This window comes from Sus scrofa, chromosome 6, assembly GCF_054392235.1.
Source record: "Sus scrofa isolate SSC_HxYL_T2T_F1_AM1 chromosome 6, Sscrofa_HxYL_maternal_Yorkshire_Landrace_v2.0, whole genome shotgun sequence".
NCBI lineage: Eukaryota > Metazoa > Chordata > Mammalia > Artiodactyla > Suidae > Sus > Sus scrofa.
The window spans coordinates 33,997,999-34,018,248 of NC_139388.1; the positions used below are offsets into that span (position 1 = coordinate 33,997,999).

Sequence of the window (20,250 nt, forward strand, 5' to 3'; positions counted from 1 at the left end):
AGAAGTGGAATTGCTGGAACATATCATAGTTCTATTTTTAATTTTTTTGAGGAATCTCCATACTGTTTTCCACATTGCTGCACCAATTTATGTTCCCACCAACAATGAATTAGGGTTCCCTTTTTCCCATATCTTTGCCAACACATATTTCCTGTCTTTTTAATAAGAGCCATTCTAATAAACTCAGGTGATATCTCATCATGGTTTTGGCTTGCATGTCCCCGATGATTAGTGACCTTGAGCATCTTTTCATGTACCTGTTGCCCATCTCTGTGTCTTCTTTAGAAAAATGTCTATTCACATCCTCTGCCCACTTTTAAATCATTTTTTTGGTTTGTTTTTTTGCTATTAAGTTGCCTGGGTTCTTCATATACTTTGGATACAAGCCCTTATCGGATATAAGATTTGCAAATATTTTCTTCCATTCAAGAGGTTATTTTCTTCTTCTTCGTTTTCTAGGGCTGCACTCACGGCATATGGAGGTTCCCAGGCTAGGGTCTAATCGGAGCTGTAGCCGCCAGCCTGCACCACAGCCACAGCAATGCAGGATGCAAGCAGTATTTGCGACCTACACCATAGCTCACAGCACTGCCAGGTCCTTAACCCACTGAGCGAGGTCAAGGATTGAACCTGCAACCTCATGGCTCCTAGTCAGATTCATTAACCACTGCGCCACGACGGGGACTCCCAGAAGCTTTTTAGTTTGATGTAGTCCCACTTTGTTTATTTTTGCCTTTGTTGCCTTTGCTTTTGGTGTCAAATAGCTGCGATATTTCTTGTCTCTACTTCTCTCTTTGTGTTGAGTTCCTTCTTTTTCTCTCACAGCAGAGTTTCTCCCACATAAGAGAAAATACACTCACTATTAATTATTGATATGTGCATATTAATAGTTCCAGCCACCCTCCAGGTCTCAAGTCTAAAAGTTAGGTATGGAGATGCCTCAAAAAACTAAAAACAGAAATACCATATGATCTAGTAATTCCAACCCTGGGCATCTATAACTCAAAAAGACACATGCACTCCAATGACCATTGCAACACTATTTACAACAGCCAAGACAGAAGCACCTAAATGTCCATCAACTGATGAATGGATAAAGAAGATGTGGTACGTATACACAATGGAATATTACTCAGCCATAAAAAGAATGAACTAATACCATTTGCAGCAACATGGATGGAACCAGAGCTTATCATACGAAGGGAAGTTAGGCAGATAGTGAAAGACAAACATCATATGATGTCACTTATATATGTGAAATCTAAAAAAAGGATACGTATGAACTTATTTGCAGAATAGAAATAGATTCACAGACTTGGAAAAACTTACAGTTACCAGTTGGTGGGAATGTAAACTGGTACAACCACTATGGAAAACAGTATGGAGCTACCTTAGAAAACTATACATAGAACTACCATATGACCCAGCAATCCCACTCTTGGGCATATATCCAGACAAAACTTTCCTTGAAAATGACACATGCAACCCGCATATTCATTGCAGCTCTATTCACAATAGCCAAGACATGGAAACAACCCAAATGTCCATTGACAGATGATTGGATTAAGAAGATGTGGTATATATACACAATGGAATACTACTCGGCCATAAAAGAAAAACAAAATAATGGCATTTGCAGCAACATAGATGAATCTAGAGACTCTCATACTAAGTGAAGCAAGTCAGAAGAGAAAGAAAAATACCGTATGATATCACTTATATCTGGAATCTAATATATGGCACAAATGAAACTTTCCACAGAAAAGAAAATCATGGACCTGGAGAACAGACTGGTGGTTATCAAGGGGGAAGGGGAGGGAGTGGGATGGATTGGGATGGATTGGGAATTTGGGGTTAATAAATGCAAACTATTGCTTTTGGAATGAATAAGCAATGAGATCCTGCTGTATAGCACTGGGAACTATATCTAGTCACTTATGATGGAGCAGGATAATGTGAGAAAAAAGAATATATACATGTATGTGTAACTGGGTCACCTGCTGTACAGTAGAAAATTGACAGAACACAGTAAACCAGCTATAATGGAAAAATTAAAATCATTTTAAATGAAAAAAAGGCATTGTTATACGACAGTATTTAGGGAAATATAAATAAAAGCATCAAACATCATGGGAAAAAAAAAAAGACTGCTTTGTCTCACCATATTTCTACCCCTGAGATGTGTTATATGGTATTTTTTGGAAGTAAGAACTGGAAGCAGAGACAAAAGCAGTCCTATAAGGAAGACTGTATGAAAGGTGCCAGAGTTATTAAAAACTACAATTTTTCATCCAATAAATACATCTTTGAAATATCTATAAATATGTTTTTCAATGGAATATTTTCATAATTGGATAGTTTTATAAAGTTATTAAAGAGCTTACAAGATGATTGGATTCCTTTTGTGAATTCCCTTAGAAGTGAATAATCAACTATTAATTTACTACATATGTGTTGAGTTTCCCTTAAGAGAAGAAATTCATATGTATTCGAACATCTTCTGTGGCAGGTGACACATACCCACCAAGAGACAATATATATCAAAATTGAAATATTGGGTGAAAGCCAGTCTCAGATTGTTTAACAATGAGGAAATAATTCTGCTTGTATTAAAAAAAAAAAAAAAAACTTAGAAAAGGAAAAAAAAAAAAAGAAAGAAAAGAAAAGCTAACAGTTACCAAAGGGGACAGGTGGGGCAGGGGACGGGTGGACTCGGGGTTTGGGACTGGCACATGCCCACTGAAGTATATGGAATAATTGGCCAACAGGGACCCGCTGTATAGCACAGAGAACTCCACCCAATATTCTGTGATTATGTGGGAAAAGAATCGGAAAGAGAATGGATGTGTGTACACATCTACCTGAATCACTTTGTGGTACAGCAGAAATGATCCCGACCTTGTAAATCAACGCCACGTCAATAAAACTTTAACTAATGAAATAAAAAATAAATTATGATAAAAATAAATAAAGTTTTGGGGGAAGAGCATAGTGAGATGGCAAAAGACTGTATTTTTTTTCCGTTTCAATTTATTTTCCTGCCATGCAAGACATGATTTTTAGGTCTTAGGGGAAGTTTGGGAAACCTAGGGGAGGTCGGTAAACTCCATCAATTTCTTGGGAACCAAGAGAATTTGCAGTATTTGCAAGACTCTGCAAAACTGGATGACACACCAAAGGAAGAGTCCAGAATTTTTTTTTTTTAAGGCCTTCACATATTTATTACTGAGGCAAAGTGCTGCACAGAAACAGCAACATAAAGAGAACCCATTTCCTGATATAGCCAAGAGTGGCTGTGCTGTTTTCAGTGTGATATGGGAGTGACCGCACACCGCATGTGCGGAGGCTCCTTATAGACCCAGCCTGGTTCTTATCCAATGTCTTCTCTTCGTGTTGTATCTGATTTTATTACCAGTTTTTATTTGAATCCATTGGGGGAGGGGACAATTCTGCTTTTGCTTCTTGGCCAGGCATCGCTTGATCCTGAAAGTCTTGTGAGAAGACATGGCGAGGAACTAATTGAACCGCACATGGATAGTGGAGAAGAGAAGAGTTTTTTTCCTTTCTTTCTTTCTTTTTCTTCCCTCCTTCCTTCCTTCCTTCCTTCCTCCCTCCCTCCCTCCCTCCTCCCTTCCTTCCTTTTTTTCCCCCCAGAATTGTTAATCGCTGTCTAGTACCCCCACATCAAACTGCTTAGCACAGGGACAGGAGGCATTTCTGTATCTTCTTGAGCTTGTAAACTCTTGCCACCTCTCACAGGATCCCAGGAATGGTTGTGATTTCATCAGGGCAGATAATCAGGATTATAGGTAAAAGCATTAGGAAGAGCCATCGCCTTGTATCTACAATCACAGCGGGTCATTTAGATGTTTCCATTTTCTTCCTTTTTTTTTTCCCAAGGAAAAAAGCAGAGCCCTCATCCACATCGTGTTGGATTCACATGTGTCAGTGCTCTTAATTCCCTTCAGCTTTCCTACCCGTCTCTCCCAAATTGTGTCTTTTCCACCTATGTTCACATCTGTTTTCAGAAGTGGCTAACCCAAGACGAATAGTATTCTTTTCAAATGAAAGATGAAAGCCAAGTGTAAAACCTCCTACACCCAAGAGGTGGAAACCACATCATGACCTTACATGTGTCTCCTGGGAACCAAGGCAGTGTCACCACCTCCCCCTGGGGCACCCGGTCTGTCACCATGTCTTCCAGGACACTGGAAACTGTTGATTTTTTTTTTTTTTTCCATGTGAACACAGTGGGCGCTTCTGATACAGAAACTGCAGCCGCCTGATCAGGACCGACCAGGTTTTTCTCAAGTCTTGTGTGCCCTTCCTTGTCTCCATGTCTGGCGATTCTAGAAAGTTCCTCTCAGTCTCTCTCCTTTGTTTGTTTCCAAGTCTATTTACCATTTTTTACTGAGGGGTGTTTGCTCTCTGTGCTGTTATGGGGTCCAGAGTGTCTAATTGACAAATTATGTTGCGCTTTTGGTGGCTTTAAGTAATCATTTAAAATAAATAAGATCATAATTATCAGTTTTCATTTACCCATTTATTAAGTAACAATGTTCACACTGAGCAGTTTGATTTTGTGTTATAATAAGGCAATCTCTACATGATGACAGATGGTGTTTCATTTTGCCGACACTGTGCTAAAGTGCTTTGAGTTGTGATGTGTTTGATTTTATTAGAGATCAGATTTAACACATGCATGCTACATAACTGCAATCGCATTCCCATTTCTCATCTGTAGGAGAAAATGAAACTGTGATGAAATGTAATATACTCACCCTCAGGCAGAACTAGTGGGACTGGGAATTGCAACATAATAAATCTAATGGATATTACACTATAGGACCCTAGAAATTTACTGTTATTATGTTCAGGGAAGGAACTCGGTTTTGTAAAACTCACTTTTATTTCACTGGCATCAGTGCAATTTCACATTATTTAACTGTTGGGTCCCAATAGCAGAGATGGTATTTGTGGTGTTGAAAAGGAAACTTGCCCCTCGAGGAACACAGGGGTCCAGGAACCCAGAAGAGGAAGCTTGGGGAGAACAAACAGCCAAAAAGTCGCATTTACTAAATGCAAATTACAACAATGGCCTGTCATTAACAATAGTGTGTTGGGATTGTCAAATTAAGCCTCCTTTAGCCAAGCTGTCAGTGGGGCACCCACTGGAGGAGGACACACCCGTAAAAGCTTTGACTGTGACAATGACCTTTGATATGCTCAGCCCTCCCATGGCCGCCCCCCCCCCCCCCCCGTGTGTGTTTGGGGGGCAGGAATCTGAGTTAATTACACATCTCATTATTGATGTGACTGACGATAGAGCTTTTCCTGATGAGGCCAGTGTCAAGTGAAATTCCAAAGGTGGAGGCAGCTCTCAGTACTCAGATGGCAACAAGGTGAAGCCTGGTGACTCTTCCTTGCTTGCTGAAGTTTGATGAAATGGAATCCAATTTGCTCCTCTTACAACAGCCTCCCAGGCAGTCTCTCTGCCTCTAGCCCCTACCTCCAGTTACTCATGAGAGAATCTTACTCTCCCTCCCCATATTACTCATCCTAAGTGACAGCTTTCACCGTGTTGCTCCATGATCTAAAGCTCAGTGACTCCCTGTTGGTGGCAGTCACACTTCTCCAAGTTCAGCTCTGATATCCCAATTTCTTAAAATTCACCTCTTCTTCCAGTGACGTTTGTCTCTTCATTGTTCTTTAGACACAAGAAGGTCATGAACTTCTTCATTCTGGTGTCGGGTTCTTTGAGGTGCACGTGACAGAAGCCCAACTCAAATTTACTTAGGCAGAAAGGGAACGTTTCTTGACTCATCATACAAGGAAGGCAGGGCTGGTTGGATCCCTGGCACAGGTGGAACTTGGAACCAAAATATTTCTCAGATGGTCCCTCTCAGTCTTGTTGCAGCTCTACCTGGGAAGAGTCACACCTTCTCTTACTGTGGAACTACCTCCTCTTTAGGGTCGGGGATGACAGAGGAAAGGAAGTGAAACTCAGCCAGTCTCCCTGGTTCCAGCTCAAAAATCCCAGGGAAGAATTCTCATTGGCCTGGTTTGTGTCACATGCTTATCTTTGCTATGATGATGGTAGCCAAGCAGTTGAGCCCTGTCACTGGACCTACTTGGTTTAGGATAAGGTCTTCTCACAATAATTCTGGCCATAAGGCCAGTAAGGCCAGAATTATTAGGATAGGGACATGGAGCAGAGCCAGGAAATGAGGGGAACTGCTCTTCTGGGCAGCCTAAATAATCGATGTCCATCACACATACCTGTTTACAAAGCCATCACCTCTTGCTATTCCTATTTCCTTCCTCCACCTGAACTATCTGCCTTATAGAATAAAAGCTCAAGTTTGGAGAAAGAAAGCTAATATTTGAGTGCCTGTAAAATATGGATGCTAGCTAAACGAATCCCCACAATTGCCCTGAAAATCAATACTCTTACCCATATTTCACAGATGAGCTTAGAAAAGTCATTTACCTTGATCAGGTCATTCAACCAGGAAGTGGGTTGACGCAGGTTTGGAAACCAGCTCTTTTGGACTCTGATCATTGTTCTGAGCATGTAGAAGGGATTTAGTTCTTATGAACTATGCTGAAAAAAAAACATTTAAAAGTACTTGTTTTGGGGAGTCTCCTGGTGGTCTGGTGGTTAGGACTTGGTGCCTCCACCCCTGCAGCCCTGGTTCAAGTCCTGCTGCATGCTCTGGCCAAAAATTAAAATTAAAACTAAAAAATGAGGAGTCCTGTTTCCATGTGGCACAACAGGATCAGCAGCATCTCTGCAGCGCTGGGATGCAGGTTCAATCCTCAGCACAGCACAGTGGGTTAAGGATCTGCCATGCTGCCGCTGGGGTGTAGTTGCAACTATGGCCGGGATCTGATCCCTGGCCTAGGAACTTCATGCGCTATTGGGTGGTCCCTCCCCCAAAAAATGTAAAAAAAAAAAAAAGAAAGAACTTGTTTATATGATTCAAAGCACATGGTTGGTTGAAAACATGTGACTTTTCAGTTTCCTCAGTATTATACTTGGTGTTAAGAGGAGGCACATAGGCTGTAAGGCTAATTACTCAATGATATTCTCTGGGGAAAGGACTAGTTCTTGCCCATGTCTCATTCCTTTGTTCAACAAATATTTATGGAACTGCCATATTATTCAGTTAATTACCTTCACATATCATTTTCTTTGTAAGTTGGATTTTATCTTTTTACACCATTTACCTTCATGCACACAGCATCAGCTTCATTTAAACTACTCATCTCACTATTTTCTCACCATGTCTGCCTCCTCACTTTTGCAAGAACAGGTCCTTCTTCTTACATTACCCTCTCCTCCCTTCTGCTGTTTAAAATTTGATTACTCTTCAAGCCTGGATTCAAACTTCATATCCCCTTAAATGCCCCTCCCTACCTTACTCTGCTTATCTTGGAAATGTCCTCACTTCTCTATTACACAGATGACTTGCTCCTATTAAGCCTCTCAAGACAATGTACAATGGTGAGCTTCATAATGTCATGCTTTTCAGGATCCCCATAGCCACTAGCAGAGTGCTGGGTTCATAGCAGGTATTCAATAAATGTTGTTAAGATAAGAAAAACTCATGTTAATATAAAATTACATAGAAAATGTAATGGATTATTGTAAGACTGCATATGATGACTCTGTAAACATTGAAAGAGGTAATATATTGGGCTATTAAGATTATAAACTTTTTTTTTTTTTTTTTTTTTTTAGGGTTGTACCCACGGCATATGGAAATTCCCAGGCTGTGTTGAATCAGGGCTGCAGTTGTGGGCCATGGCCACAGCCACAACCACACCAGATCCAAGCCACTTCTGCAACCTACACTGGGGCTCATGGCAATGCTGGACCCTTAACCCACTGAGTGGGGCCAGGGATCGAACCCAAGTCCTTATCGATATGAGTTGGGTTTGTTACTGCTAAGCCACAACGGGAACTCCAACACTGCAGACTTTTTAGTTAAAGCAGGATTTGAATTCTGGCTCATATAATTGGTGTAGAGTCCCATGCATACCAAGAGACACTCCTACCCCCACCTGCCAAGAAGGGTTAGATTCTTACGGATTGAGGGTTTAGAGCTTGCTTCTGGATGTCTTCCTTGGTTCCAAGAGTTGTTTATCTTTGGGGGGTTATTTGCTTGTTAGAGGTTCTTGTGTAAAGCACAGAAAGACATCAGAGAGGGGAAGGTTACTCACCAAGAGGCAAGGTACCCTTCAACGTACCCTACCAAGAGGCACCTCCTCAGGAGGTGACAAGTTGCCTTTAGACTTGAATGACAAGGAACTAGCCATGTGAAAACCTGGAAGAAGAATGTTTCAGCCAGAGGTAACTGCACGCGAAAAGGTCCTGAGGCAGGTATATGGTTGAGGGACAGAAAGTCACAGCAGCTGGATCCACGTGGGTAAGGGAGAGGCCAGTGGAGGTCAGATCATGCAGGGCTGGTCAAACCATAATAGCAAGTTGGGATTTCATTCTAATGTCAGTAGGAAGCCATTGGAGGGTTTGAAGCAAGGGAGTCATCTGAGAGCCAGTGTCCAAGCTGGCACTCAGTGATCCATGTCCCCTGGTGTTCACATCCTCCCACATGGAATAAAACTGATCTGTAACAGTGTGGAAGGGACAGGTGTGACTTTTGAGGCTAGGCTGTAAAAGACATTGCAGCTTCTGCCTTTCTCTTTCTCTGTCTCTCTTCGCCCACTCTGGAGGAAGCCAGATAACATGCCATGAGGACATTTCAGGAGAGGTCCATGTGGTGAGGACCTGAGGCCTCCAGTCCATAGCCACGGATGTGAGTCACCTCAGAAGTGGATCCTCCAGCCCCAGTCCAGCCTTCAGATGACAGCTGCCCCAGCCAGCCTCCTGACTGCAACTTCACGAGGGACTCAATCAGAACCACTTAGCTAAGCTGCTTTCAAATTCCTGAGCCTCAGAAACTGTGAGACTGTAAATATTTATTTTTCTTTATTTGAAAATGCTACATCCTGGAGTCATTTGTTCTGCAGCTATTGATAATGAATTCAAGTGGTATTATTTGCTTTAAATTTTCCACACTTGGGCAGCTGGCTGGACAAAGAACTTGGGAGGTTCAAGAGTGGAAACAGGACAACACCGAGGTTTTGTAGGTATTCAGGTGAGTGTTGGTGGTGGCTTGAATCAGGAAGGTTCTCACCAGGGATGGTGAGAAATGACCAGCTTCAGGGGAGAGGATAGGACTTGCTGATGGGCTTCTAGTTGAGGCTACCAAGTTCAAGGAGTCATGGGTCACTCCTTTCTTTTCCATCTGGGCAGCTGGGCGGATGGTGGTGCTATTTATTGGAAGGGGAAGAAGCGGTTGCAGAGGATAATCTAGACTCCACTAGACACAAAATAGAGATTGCATTGAATGAGAGAGAGTGAGCAAGACCACTTAACCAGAAGCAGTTTTTTTTTTTTTTTCTTTTTTTTGTCCTGTCACCCACAGGCTACAAATGAGAACTGTCTCTGTTTCAATAAAAACACCTTCAGTCAGTACCCTGGAACAGGCTTCCTTCTCCTCAATTAAGTAGAAGACAATTAAATTAGAGTCCAGCTTCGAGGAGTTCATTATGCCTCATCGAAAATGATAAATGACTCTTGGTGACCTTGTCACCTCGCCAACTTGGTCCCACCTCGTTTTTCAAAGAGCTAATGAAACCGATGGATTTCTCCCTCTTCAGGAGCAGGGCCAACAAAAACAGCACACGCCCAGAAAGGCGAGGAAGATGAGAAGGATGCCGAGAGAAAGAAAGGAGTGAAAACTCACACTTGACATTTTGACAATTGGCCAAATGACTTTGAAGTGCAAAATAAAAATTAAAAAACCCTACTTATTTACATATTGATTTCCTATCTGTTCTATTGCTTTAATCCAACCCTGCTTGGCCCATAATACATAGGGTGTGTGTGTGTGTGTGTGTGTGTGTGTGTGTGTGTGTGTGTGTGTGTCTGCCTGTTGGGGTGGGGGCAGGTCTGCCCTTTTTTCTTTGAAAAGAGAAGGAGAGTGAAGTAAAGGGAAGGGCAAATGATAAGAGGGGATATTCTGGAGTTGACAAAGACATCCATTACCCGAGCCAGCGGCTGCAAAGGGACAAAGCCAGCTCTGAAACCTGGAAGAGGCAGGAGGAAAGGGTTAGGAGACGGCAGAGCTTTGCATGTGTTCTTGAGATCTGGCTCCCCCGAGTTCCAGCTGTGTGGCCTTAAGCTAGTTACTTAACCTCTCTGAGCCTCCGTTTCTTCATTTGTAACACGGGAAGGATCATATTGCACAGACTTGTTAAGATTAAGTGAGGTTAAGCACATCAGACACTTAGCTACTGCCAGGCATGGGGCGAGCGCTCAGGAGGGGTCCAGTGTTTGCTTTTGTTTTATTCCGATTCCCAAGTCAATAGTTTTTCCACTTCATTTTGTCTTATGGTGATGAGCGAACAAATTTTCTAACTATTGAGAAACTCTATTTAAAACACATGATTTAGGCCAGGATTTGGCAAATTTTTTTTTTTAAATATATAAACGGCTGAATAGTATATATTTAAGGCTTGGCAGGCCATGTAGTCTCTGTCAGAACCATTCACTTCTGCTACAGACAATAATAAATAGACATGGCTATGTTTCAATAAAACTTTATTTATAAAAACAGACAGCAGCAAGCTGGATTCCATCTGCTCACCCCAGAGGTAGGAGGTGCAGCTGGGTAACTATAATTTCAGGCTCCCTTGGTATAAGAATACCATTTACATTGCTGACTTCTATTTTTATTGTATCTGCAATTTCCCAAGTATTTGAAGTTACATGTTTCATTCATCTTCACAGACACCCCATAAAGGAGTAATGACAGCTCATGTTTATTGAGTACTTTTTATGTGCTGGGCACTGTGCTAAGCGCTTTGCGGGCATCCTGGGAGGCACTGGATCTGGATGGTTGGGAGTTGAATCCTAGCTGGGTGATTTTGGGCCAGTCACCTAACCTCTCTGTGCCTCTGCTTTCTCATCTGTGAAAGCCTTTCAACTTGTGAGGCTGGCAGAAAAGCATCTGGCAGGAAACACATGCTCCAGAAATGTTATCTAACTCAATGAATCTTCACATTCAACCGTGAGAGAGTCACCATCACCCCCATTTTGGTAAGGAAACGGAGGCGGGGGAAAGGGGAAGGACCTTTCCTGCGATCATCAGGGCATCAGGGAGTTGTTCAGCCAAGGCTGGAACAAGATCCATGTGACTCTAAAGCCTTCGTTCGGTCAGGACTGCACATCTGCCCCTGCCCCAGAGGTGGGTGGGATGGTCATTACCAGCTTTCTCTAGAGGAGGAAACTGAGGACCAGAGAGAAAAAGTGTGTACCTCAGTGTGGGTGCCTGGTAAGCAGGAAGCAAGCCTTGAATTCGAATCTTGGACTCTTGGCCCAGGACTGGTTCGGTGACCAAAACCCTGTGTCCTCTTTCAAGAATCACAGAATGTTCCAGGTCTAAAAATAACCAGGAGCCTGAGCTCTGCGTGAAAGCCAGAGTCTCTCCGTGAATTCAGGGGGAGGCGGAGGGGTGATAGAGGGGGAGGCAGGAGGAGGGGGCATTTAGTATCTGGGGTTGAGAACTGACTTGCTTCAGCGGCTGACACTACCTCCATCGACCTGAGGTTGATGAAGGGAGGTGGCATTCCGATAACAGTCATTGACAATAATCAACACCAAGAAGCATCTCTTGGGTGTTTTGTGTTCCAGGCACTGTGATTGTCATAGTCACTTTATTTAATTCTCCCAGCAAATCTACAAGAAAGGTCCTACATTGTCCTCAGCCTAGGTGTGGGAAAGCTGAAGCCCTGAGAGATACTTTGTCACCCAAAGTGTCACACAGTGAGTACCTGGCAGAGCCAGGATTTGAACCTGCATCAGTCTGACTTCAAAGCTTATGATCTGAAAACTTTTACAAATACTCTTTAGTCCTGTGTCATCCCCCAGGGGCCACAGTCCCACAGAGGTCAGGGGAGCCTGAGCAGCTGTGCTCCTTCTGCTCCCCCTCCCCTCTTCCCCACTCACCCTCCCCCATCCTCTTACAGGTGGGAACCTACCCTGAGTTTGGGTTGTGCATAAGCCTGGACACTCCCTCTGCAGAGGACTCGTGAGTGTCCTCAGGAACCAGGAGCTTAATTTTCTCCCACCTCTGTCCTTGCCTTCCTCAGTTCTTGGTGGATGTCCTTTCTTTCCCAGCTCTTTCTTCCTTTGGAGAAGTCTAGATTCTGCTTTATCTTCTCCTTGGAGAAATTTCTTTCTGAGCTGATGTGCATTTGCACAGCAAGGACCCGTGGAACAAGCCGTGATGGCAACACAGAGGGAGGTCCTCTTTGTGAGCAAACAGAGAAGATACATTAGCTTCTTTGATTTCTTTCCCTTCTCTGTCACACCACACACACGTGCACACACACACACACACACTTTCTTCCTCTTTCGTTTTTTTTTTTTTTTCTTGTCTTTTTGCTATTTCTTTGGGCTGCTCCCGCAGCATGTGGAGGTTCCCAGGCTAGGGGTCTAATCGGAGCTGTAGCCACCAGCCTACGCCAGAGCCACAGCAACGCAGGATCCGAGCCGCGTCTGCAACCTACACCACAGCTCACGGCAACACTGGATCGTCAACCCACTGAGCAAGGGCAGGGACCGAACCCGCAACCTCATGGTTCCTAGTCGGATTCGTTAACCACTGCGCCACGACGGGAACTCCCCCTCTTTCGTTTTTATCGTAGAAGAAACTAAACTCTTAATTTCATTCTTCTCATGGCAACTTCCACCTTAGTAGTCAAATTTTTCTCCAAGTTCCAATTTGGGGCTATCACCTCTGGGTCCTTCCAGGGGCTCCATCTCCATTCTCCCCCATTGATCAGCTTTGGGGTCCTGTCAAAAATCACCAGCACTGCATTCACAGCGTCTGTCACCTAGTTACCTCGATGAGTTCCCTTCAAGCACAATGTGCTTTCAAGGCGGATTTTCATTGCTTTTTGCATCTGTCTTCCTTAGACCACACTGGTGTGGAGTAAAACATAAGCTTTCCAAACAACATTTCTTTGGCTCTAATTATATCTGCCTTATGGGATATCCAACGCCATCATATCATATAGCACATATCATATCATCATATCATAGAAGAAGTGAGATCTAAGAATTTGTTCTCATAGGCATCCTTTCTTACCAGCCTTCTCTTTTTCTGCTATATTTTATTGGTACATTATTGTCTATTCCCATATAAGACCAAATGGCGGCCATGGTGGCAACACCTTCCAGAGTGACCCATGGCTCCTACATCTCTCCACTGGTTGCTCTTCCTGGTGGGAATTGCTGGTACCAAAGCTTTGGATGCTGTTCCTTGATAGTGTACGCCAGAAATTTTTAGAAAATCCTTCGTACTGGCCTTCTCAGTCAAACTTCTTCCCTCCCCTCAAGGTTCCCGATGACCCAAGTGTCCAAAAGAAGTCAGTTTTACAACATCTTCGCCTGTCCCACAGGGGTGGCTTGGCATCAATTTGATTATCTTTGACTTTAAGGGTTTCCTTGGCACAGAGGAACCTGATTCAGTGTATCTCATTTAATGCTCATAACAATGTTAAGAAGAACATCCTGTGATTCCTACCATTAACAGATGAGGAAACTGAGGCTTAGCAAAGAAGAAGGGCTGGCTCGTGGTCATAGAATTGGTGTGTTTGCAATTCAAACCCAATTGTAAACTCCAGGACGGAGATATTATTCTGCGTCCTCTACATGTTCTGTGATGCTCCTCATTTGACTATTTTTCCCCTTAAGAACTATTAAGTGTCTTAGATCACTTGCCCTGATTTTTGGTCCAGAAGTGTGACCACCGAACTGATACTCATTGTTAGTAATTCACAAGGGCTGCCGTGTGCTTCTTCCTGAGGTCCCTGGCCCAGTTTTGAGAACTTTCTTCCCTGATGAGAACTTTCCTGTAATCAAGCTGGTAATTAGGAATGGAGAGTAATTTTCTAGCTGTTTTGGGGTCTATGTCTACAGAAAAGCCCTAGTGTAGAATATCTATTTTTATAGCCAGATTCTAGAAAGAGGTGGTGCTAGCCTGATCTAAAACTCATGCTAGCCTGATCTAAAACTCATGCAGTTTATTTTCTGTCTAAACATCAAAATCATAACCTCTGGCCTTGAGATGCAAAAAAAAAAAAAAAAAAAAATCCTCAGATCCTTTGATTAGTAAAAGAAGTACATTGCTTTCAAATTATATCATTGAGGCAGTTGGTGCTCACCTATAAATTAATACAGTAAAATGTTTATATCTGCAGTAGTCACTAGGGATCCACTGCCCCAAAAGATGTCGTTGCCTAGCTGTTTTAAATACCTTTGCAGTGACTTCCTTTTTAACTCGAAGATAATCAATTTTTCCTGTGACAGGAAGGCAAAATTAAATGCCTAAATTAACCCACATCCCTGGCACTGATGTCTATTTTTAGTGAGATTTCGTTCTTAGGGGGAAAATGTACTGGTTGAGGCTCCCTTGAAGCTGGAAAAGGAGGGGATTGGCTTGGGTTGCTTGAACAACCTTTCTCAAAAATATTCTCGACACCTGCCTGGTGGAATGGGGCTGCTAGCAGAAAGAGGGGGTCATCCTGGGGGAAGATTCAGTACAAAGAAGCTCTTCCGATTCAGAGGTGTCTGGGAGAGGGTTTGGAAAGTCGTGGAAAGCAGATCAGGAAAGGGGTCAGAGCCCAGCCTGTTTCCTTTGGGACTTCATTTCCAGGACATGGACTGGTGGCCCAGGAAACATCCTGCAGGACGGATCCAGCCTGAGCAGAAGGGAGTTCATACATCCAAGGAGAAGATGAAAGCTGTGTTTGATTCTCAAGCATGCCTGTGCTGTTGGCCCAGGTGGCATTATTCATTTAGTGCCTTTCCATACTTCGCAGGAAAAGCACAGCAGGCTTATAATGCTTGAGTTTTTAAACATTCAGAAGGCTGTGATGCTATAAATAAGCTTCCTGTGTCAGAGATTAAATCAACCAAGATGCCTGCCATGCCAACTTTATTTCTGAAACAACGTGTTTTCAACAGAAATCAAAATACTTGTTAATCCTTTCCTTCTGACAGGCTAATACGAGACTTGAAAACCGCAGTGAGAGCTACTGAGAGGACAGTAAGTGGCAGAAGCTGCGTCTGTGTGGCTTATCTGTTGGAGAAGACCGCAGCCATCTCTTGTTTTGGAAGTCTTTTGCTGTAGAATCAGGACTGGGTTAAGCTGTTTTCATCAGCAAAGACTTGCTTGGCTGCTGAAACCAAGCTGTGTCTCTGAGATGACTGATAACAGGGTAGCAAACAATTAGTGAAGCCAACATCCATCCCTCTTTCTTTTGGTAACAACACCCCTAATTTTTCTGAGAAACCATTCTTCTCCCACTCTTAATCCCTGGGGTTCTAGGTGGGTGATGCCATCCTCTAGCTCCGGAGGTGGGACCCGGGCTAACCAATCAGAGCTATTCATCTCCTCGGCCACAGCAGTTCCTTCAGAGGTGGACCGGTGATCGAGGTGGGCCAACTGGAGTAAGTCAAGGAGCTTGGCTGGAATTGGTAGGGAAGAGAAATTCTCTTTTTCCGCTGGAGTTACGACCTTGGAGCGTCATTGCTGCTACCGCATCGCCTGAAATGGGCGCCAACCCAGAAAGAAAGATGGAGAACGATTTCCAATGACCTTGTTTGAGCACCTGCATACAGTCCCACTTGGAATGAGACACACTTCTAGACCTGTTTATGTGAATAAGTTCTATTCTTTTTTGTCATCACTTGGAATTGAAATAGTCCTGATTAATTCAGGGGTGCAGCTGGGTAACTCAGCCAAACTGGTCAATTCAGCCACGAGACGTATTTATGGGTGTAGGACCCTGTTGTTAGACTAGATTTATTTTAACTAAGTGAGAAGGACTGGTTTGGCAGCCAGGGCAGACTCAGCCATAGAACCCCAGTAGGGATAAAGGATGGTTCTGAGAAGCTGGGCATGGAGACGAGTGCTGAGGACTGTGCCATCTGGTGGGAGATTGTTTAGAAGCCCCGCCCCTAGGAAGAAGGAGCCTTCGACCAGGGATCCTAAGACTTCTGGAGTAACTTTAAGGACCTGTTAAGTCTCTATGCCCTTTCCCTAGAGATATTCACCTGTGCTCTTTCCCACGAAGGTTTTTATGTAATTGGGGGTGGCTCTCAGACTCCAGAAACCCAATTAGAGGTCCTGGGGATCCCAGATCACACTTTAAGAACCTGGGCAGATGACTCATCTTCTGTATTTTGTAAGATCTCTTGCAAGTGATAGATATTTGCTCATCAAGGTATTTGAGGACATGTCCCAGGCGCTGGACTTAACATATAGGATTTATATAAATAAATGACAATGACCTGTGGGATAGATGCTATTATTACCCTATTGTACCAATAAGTAATCTGAAATGCCAAAGAGTTAGGTACCTTGCTCAAGGTCATAAAGCTTGTAAGTGAGTGAAATCCAGACACAATCTAGAAGACACAAGGGGCCACATTCTAAATCCCTTCACTGACTTTATAAATTACCCTACTAATGGGTCACAACAATTGACCTAATGCATATCCATTCATAATGATTTGAATTTTTATGTCTAACTCAAATGCATCATCATGCAGTTTAAGCCCATTGCTTCATGGAGGTGATTGGGGTTTCTATTGGTTCAAACCCAAATTAGACAAGTGACTTGTAGTAAATTACTTAGTGTCTGAGACAATTTTTTTTAAATAGAGTTGATGTACAATGTTGTGTTAGTTTCAGGGGTGGAGCAAAGTGATCACAAGATACTGAATATGGTTCCCTGTGCTATACAGTAGGTTCTTGCTGCCTCTTTTGTGTACAGCAGTGTGTGTCTGTGCATCCCAAACTCCTAATTTATTCCCTCTTTCCCCTTGGGTAACCATAAATTAGTTTTCTAGGACTGTGACTGAGACAGTTTCTTTACACAGAGAGTATGGAGAGTATATTTTCATATTTTTTCCATTTTCCTTATTTTTTTAAAAAACATTGGAGAATTACAAAAGGGAAATATGCTTATGAAAAGTGAACTCAGAAATAGAAGGCAGCGAGTAGGTACAGCGTGAAAATTCCCCTCAGTGGCTCCCACCACTGCCATCTGACTCCCCAAAGGTAAGCTGCTTTAAAAGTTAGGTATCTATTTCTCAATCCTTTTCTGTGGATTTAACGTCTTCCTTCAAGAGACGTACAGAGTTTATTTTAAAACAAAACCAGAATCATACACCTTGGCACTTTTCCTTGTCAGTGGTACATACAGACTATACATTTGTTCATACATACATACAGTGTTTTTGATGTGCTATATTTTCATCCACTGATCCGGTCTTTGATCATTCCCTGATGGTGGATACTTCAGGTGCTTCCATTTTCTAAATTATCATTTTAACTCTGCTGCAGAGAATACCTGTGTCTATATATCTTAGCGCACATGCCTGTGTATTTCTATAAAACAAATCCCTGGAAGTAGGGTTGCAGAGTCAAGCGTGTTTCTGTATTTTAAAGTAAATATAAGAAGAAATCATTGGGGGGCATTATTAAAGGGATTCCAGGGATATATCCTAGGGCTTGCCAAGTTTAACTCTTTTCCCTGTGCTTAGGAACATTCGGGCATGGGGACAACGTGCCAGCTTGATTGCTCTGGTTGTCACACTCCCATTGGAGCCTCCTTTATATTCAAGAGCTCATTTGAGTCCCGTCTTCCCTTGAGCAGTCCAGGGCTTATGTGTACTATGGCACATGTGGAGTCAGCTTCCCAAGCTGTGCACATCTCCCCTCTGAACACATGCTGCCCACCTGCAGGCTCAGCTGGAGCTCGGGAGCTGCTGCCCAACCAGGCAGTGACTGGCAGTACCCTCCATGATGCCCACGGCCACAATGTGAAACTTTCTGCAGCCGCGGTCCGCTGAGTGCAAGGTGGGTCCTTAAGAAGCTGCTGAAGACACCAATGCTGGTGGCGTACAGCCTTTGACAAAACTTCATTTATGGGTTCATTCCCTTAACAACTATTTTTTGAGTATTGACTATGAGCCAAGCACGGTGACAGGAGTCAGGGATACAACAGATCACCAGACCCACGTACAGCCCCCTACTCATGATGACTGGTGACATGACCGTGAGTTATGCCCTCTTCTCTCACAGTTTTGGACTTCTGCCTTGGAAACACCTTGAACGAAAGGTGCATTTGAAGAGGCGTTTTAGAAAGCAGATCTAATCAACCTAAGGTGGAGTGAAGATAAACTGTCCTCCAAAAAAAGCAGATTACATTCCACCCTGGGATGGTAAGTCAGAATTAATTCCAGTAATGTTATTTGCTGTGCCTCCATCTCCCGCTTCCTCTCTCCCACTGAGCTGTTTCTTACACCCCTGCCGAGGGTACCACTTGGCCCAGTCTACTCCCAGAACAGCTCATTGGACCAGGATTGAATCCTTGACTCAAGCTCAGCCAATGAGATTCTCTCCCGAGGTGTTGGAGTTGTAGCATCAAGGTTCAGAGCAAGCTTTTGAGGGGCAGCTTAATTGGGAAGAATTTAAAAGGTGAAATCATGCCCCAGCCCGTGTGCAAATGGAACAGAGGAGGTTACAGAGAAAGAGAGAAAGAAACAGGTAGAAGGAGAGAAGCAGTGATGAGAAATGAAATGAAAGAGAGAGAGACCTGGGGAAGGTAACTCTTCTTAGGTCAGAACTCACTCCTGAGATCAAGAACACCTCCTGTTCTTGAACTCCCTGAATCTTCTCCGAATCATTCCAATAAATCTCTGGGTTTTTTTTTTTTAAATCTTCACTTAACCAGATGGTTCCTTCCTCTGATGACCATTTCCCACTCCTGCCCCCCGCGAAGACAATATTTACTCCCTCCTTTGTACTACTGAGAAAAAGGATGATACAGAAGCTTCTTTTTTGTTCTGTTCCTGAAGGCTATACATTCTTAAGATGTATATTCCGTTTGGCTCTATCTGCCATTTCTCTGATGGCCTGATTATTTTGGAAGTGTGCTGAATTCCAGCCTCCGAGACTCCCTAAGGAAGGCTCAGCTTGGAGCATTCGTGAATCCATTTGTTCATCAATTAGGGAGCCCTGGAAGCAGACGCTCAGTGGGTGGGACACTGCGCTTCTCGCTACTGGGGGGCTGGGGGGCGGTGGAGATGGGAGAGGAGAGATGGCCCTGGAGAAGCCTCCCCAGGAAGGTGGCCTCTCCCTGGAGGCTAATGAAGACACAACTTGGACGTGCCAGTTGACACCAGAATTATAATTTTAATCCAAGCCTAGAAGCTCAAAATCACTGAGAGAGCTTCTGGTCACTGGGTAGTGGTGAAGCATGAGGGACAATGACGGGTCTGTCCAGAAAAAATACCTCCTTTCAAGGACTAGGAAAACCCAGAGTGATGAAAGCAAAGTCATATGCTTGCTTCCATGACACATACATAGGCATACACAAGCACACATTAAAACATTATTGTTGGCTCCCTGTGGTATGAATCACGCGCGCGCGCGCGCACGCGCACACACACACACACACACACACACACACACACGCATGCACATCCATTACAGGAAAACCGGATGAACCTGTCCAGAGTGGCTTTTGTGGCTGGGTGAGTTCACAGTGCAGTTCAGTTTCCCCAGGAGAATCTCTGCTAAGATGAATCTCTCTTTTTCCCAGAAGCTTTGAAAGCAATGGAACTTAATAATCTTGATAGAGACATTTGTTGTGAAAGATACGTTATGAGTCATCTTCTCTCCTCTCCCAGCCCCCACTGCCTTGGTCCCTAGGACCCGTCCATTGCTGTTCATACCGGTTGACAAAAACCCCATCCGCTCTCCATGAGGACCCAGCGCAGATGCCTACGCCCCCCGAGTTCCCATCACCTCCAGGTCTCCTTTGTGGGTTTTCTCACTCAAGTGGGCATTTTGCATGCAGTACCGAGGAGCAAGGAACGCAGCCTGGCATTGGGAGCAAATCTGGTTTCTTTCTTTGTCTTCCCTCCCCCACCCCTACCCCCCTTCCTTTAGATAGCTGCTTTCAGCTGTGTATAAATTAAGCACATTCTTGTGCTTTTGCAGGTCACATCTGGGATATTCTGGACATCGCTGGTATAAACTCCGAATTTATGAAACCAGTAATTTGCTGCTCCCAGCTTATAATGCCTGACATTGTCACTGT

The 20,250-nt window shown here is 43.6% G+C and overlaps 1 protein-coding gene and 1 long non-coding RNA gene across 5 annotated transcripts in view; both read right to left on the reverse strand.

Annotated features, from left to right (window-relative positions):
• The window catches only part of LOC110260955 (uncharacterized), an 83,113-nt gene that overhangs the window by 24,774 nt on the left and 38,089 nt on the right, over nucleotides 1-20,250 (reverse strand). For 2 of the 4 annotated variants that reach the window (XR_014805909.1, XR_014805908.1), the window contains exon 4: nucleotides 10,653-12,379. The exons of 1 other annotated variant lie outside the window; for it this stretch is intronic. This is a non-coding gene — a long non-coding RNA (uncharacterized LOC110260955). Of the gene's footprint in view, nucleotides 1-10,652; nucleotides 12,380-12,487; nucleotides 15,684-20,250 lie in introns of those variants that run through there. One more of the 4 variants, XR_002344599.2, reaches the window with a different exon arrangement.
• Nucleotides 3,351-3,525, reverse strand: LOC146402294 (large ribosomal subunit protein eL39-like). The gene has a single exon (XM_084960299.1). It carries the CDS (start codon nucleotides 3,504-3,506, stop codon nucleotides 3,351-3,353), a length of 156 nt encoding a protein of 51 aa, XP_084816425.1. The 5' UTR covers nucleotides 3,507-3,525.

Excerpts from the sequence above, each read along its gene's own strand:
- LOC146402294 (XM_084960299.1), bottom strand. The coding sequence starts at position 3,506 with ATGTCTTCTCACAAGACTTTCAGGATCAAGCGATGCCTGGCCAAGAAG.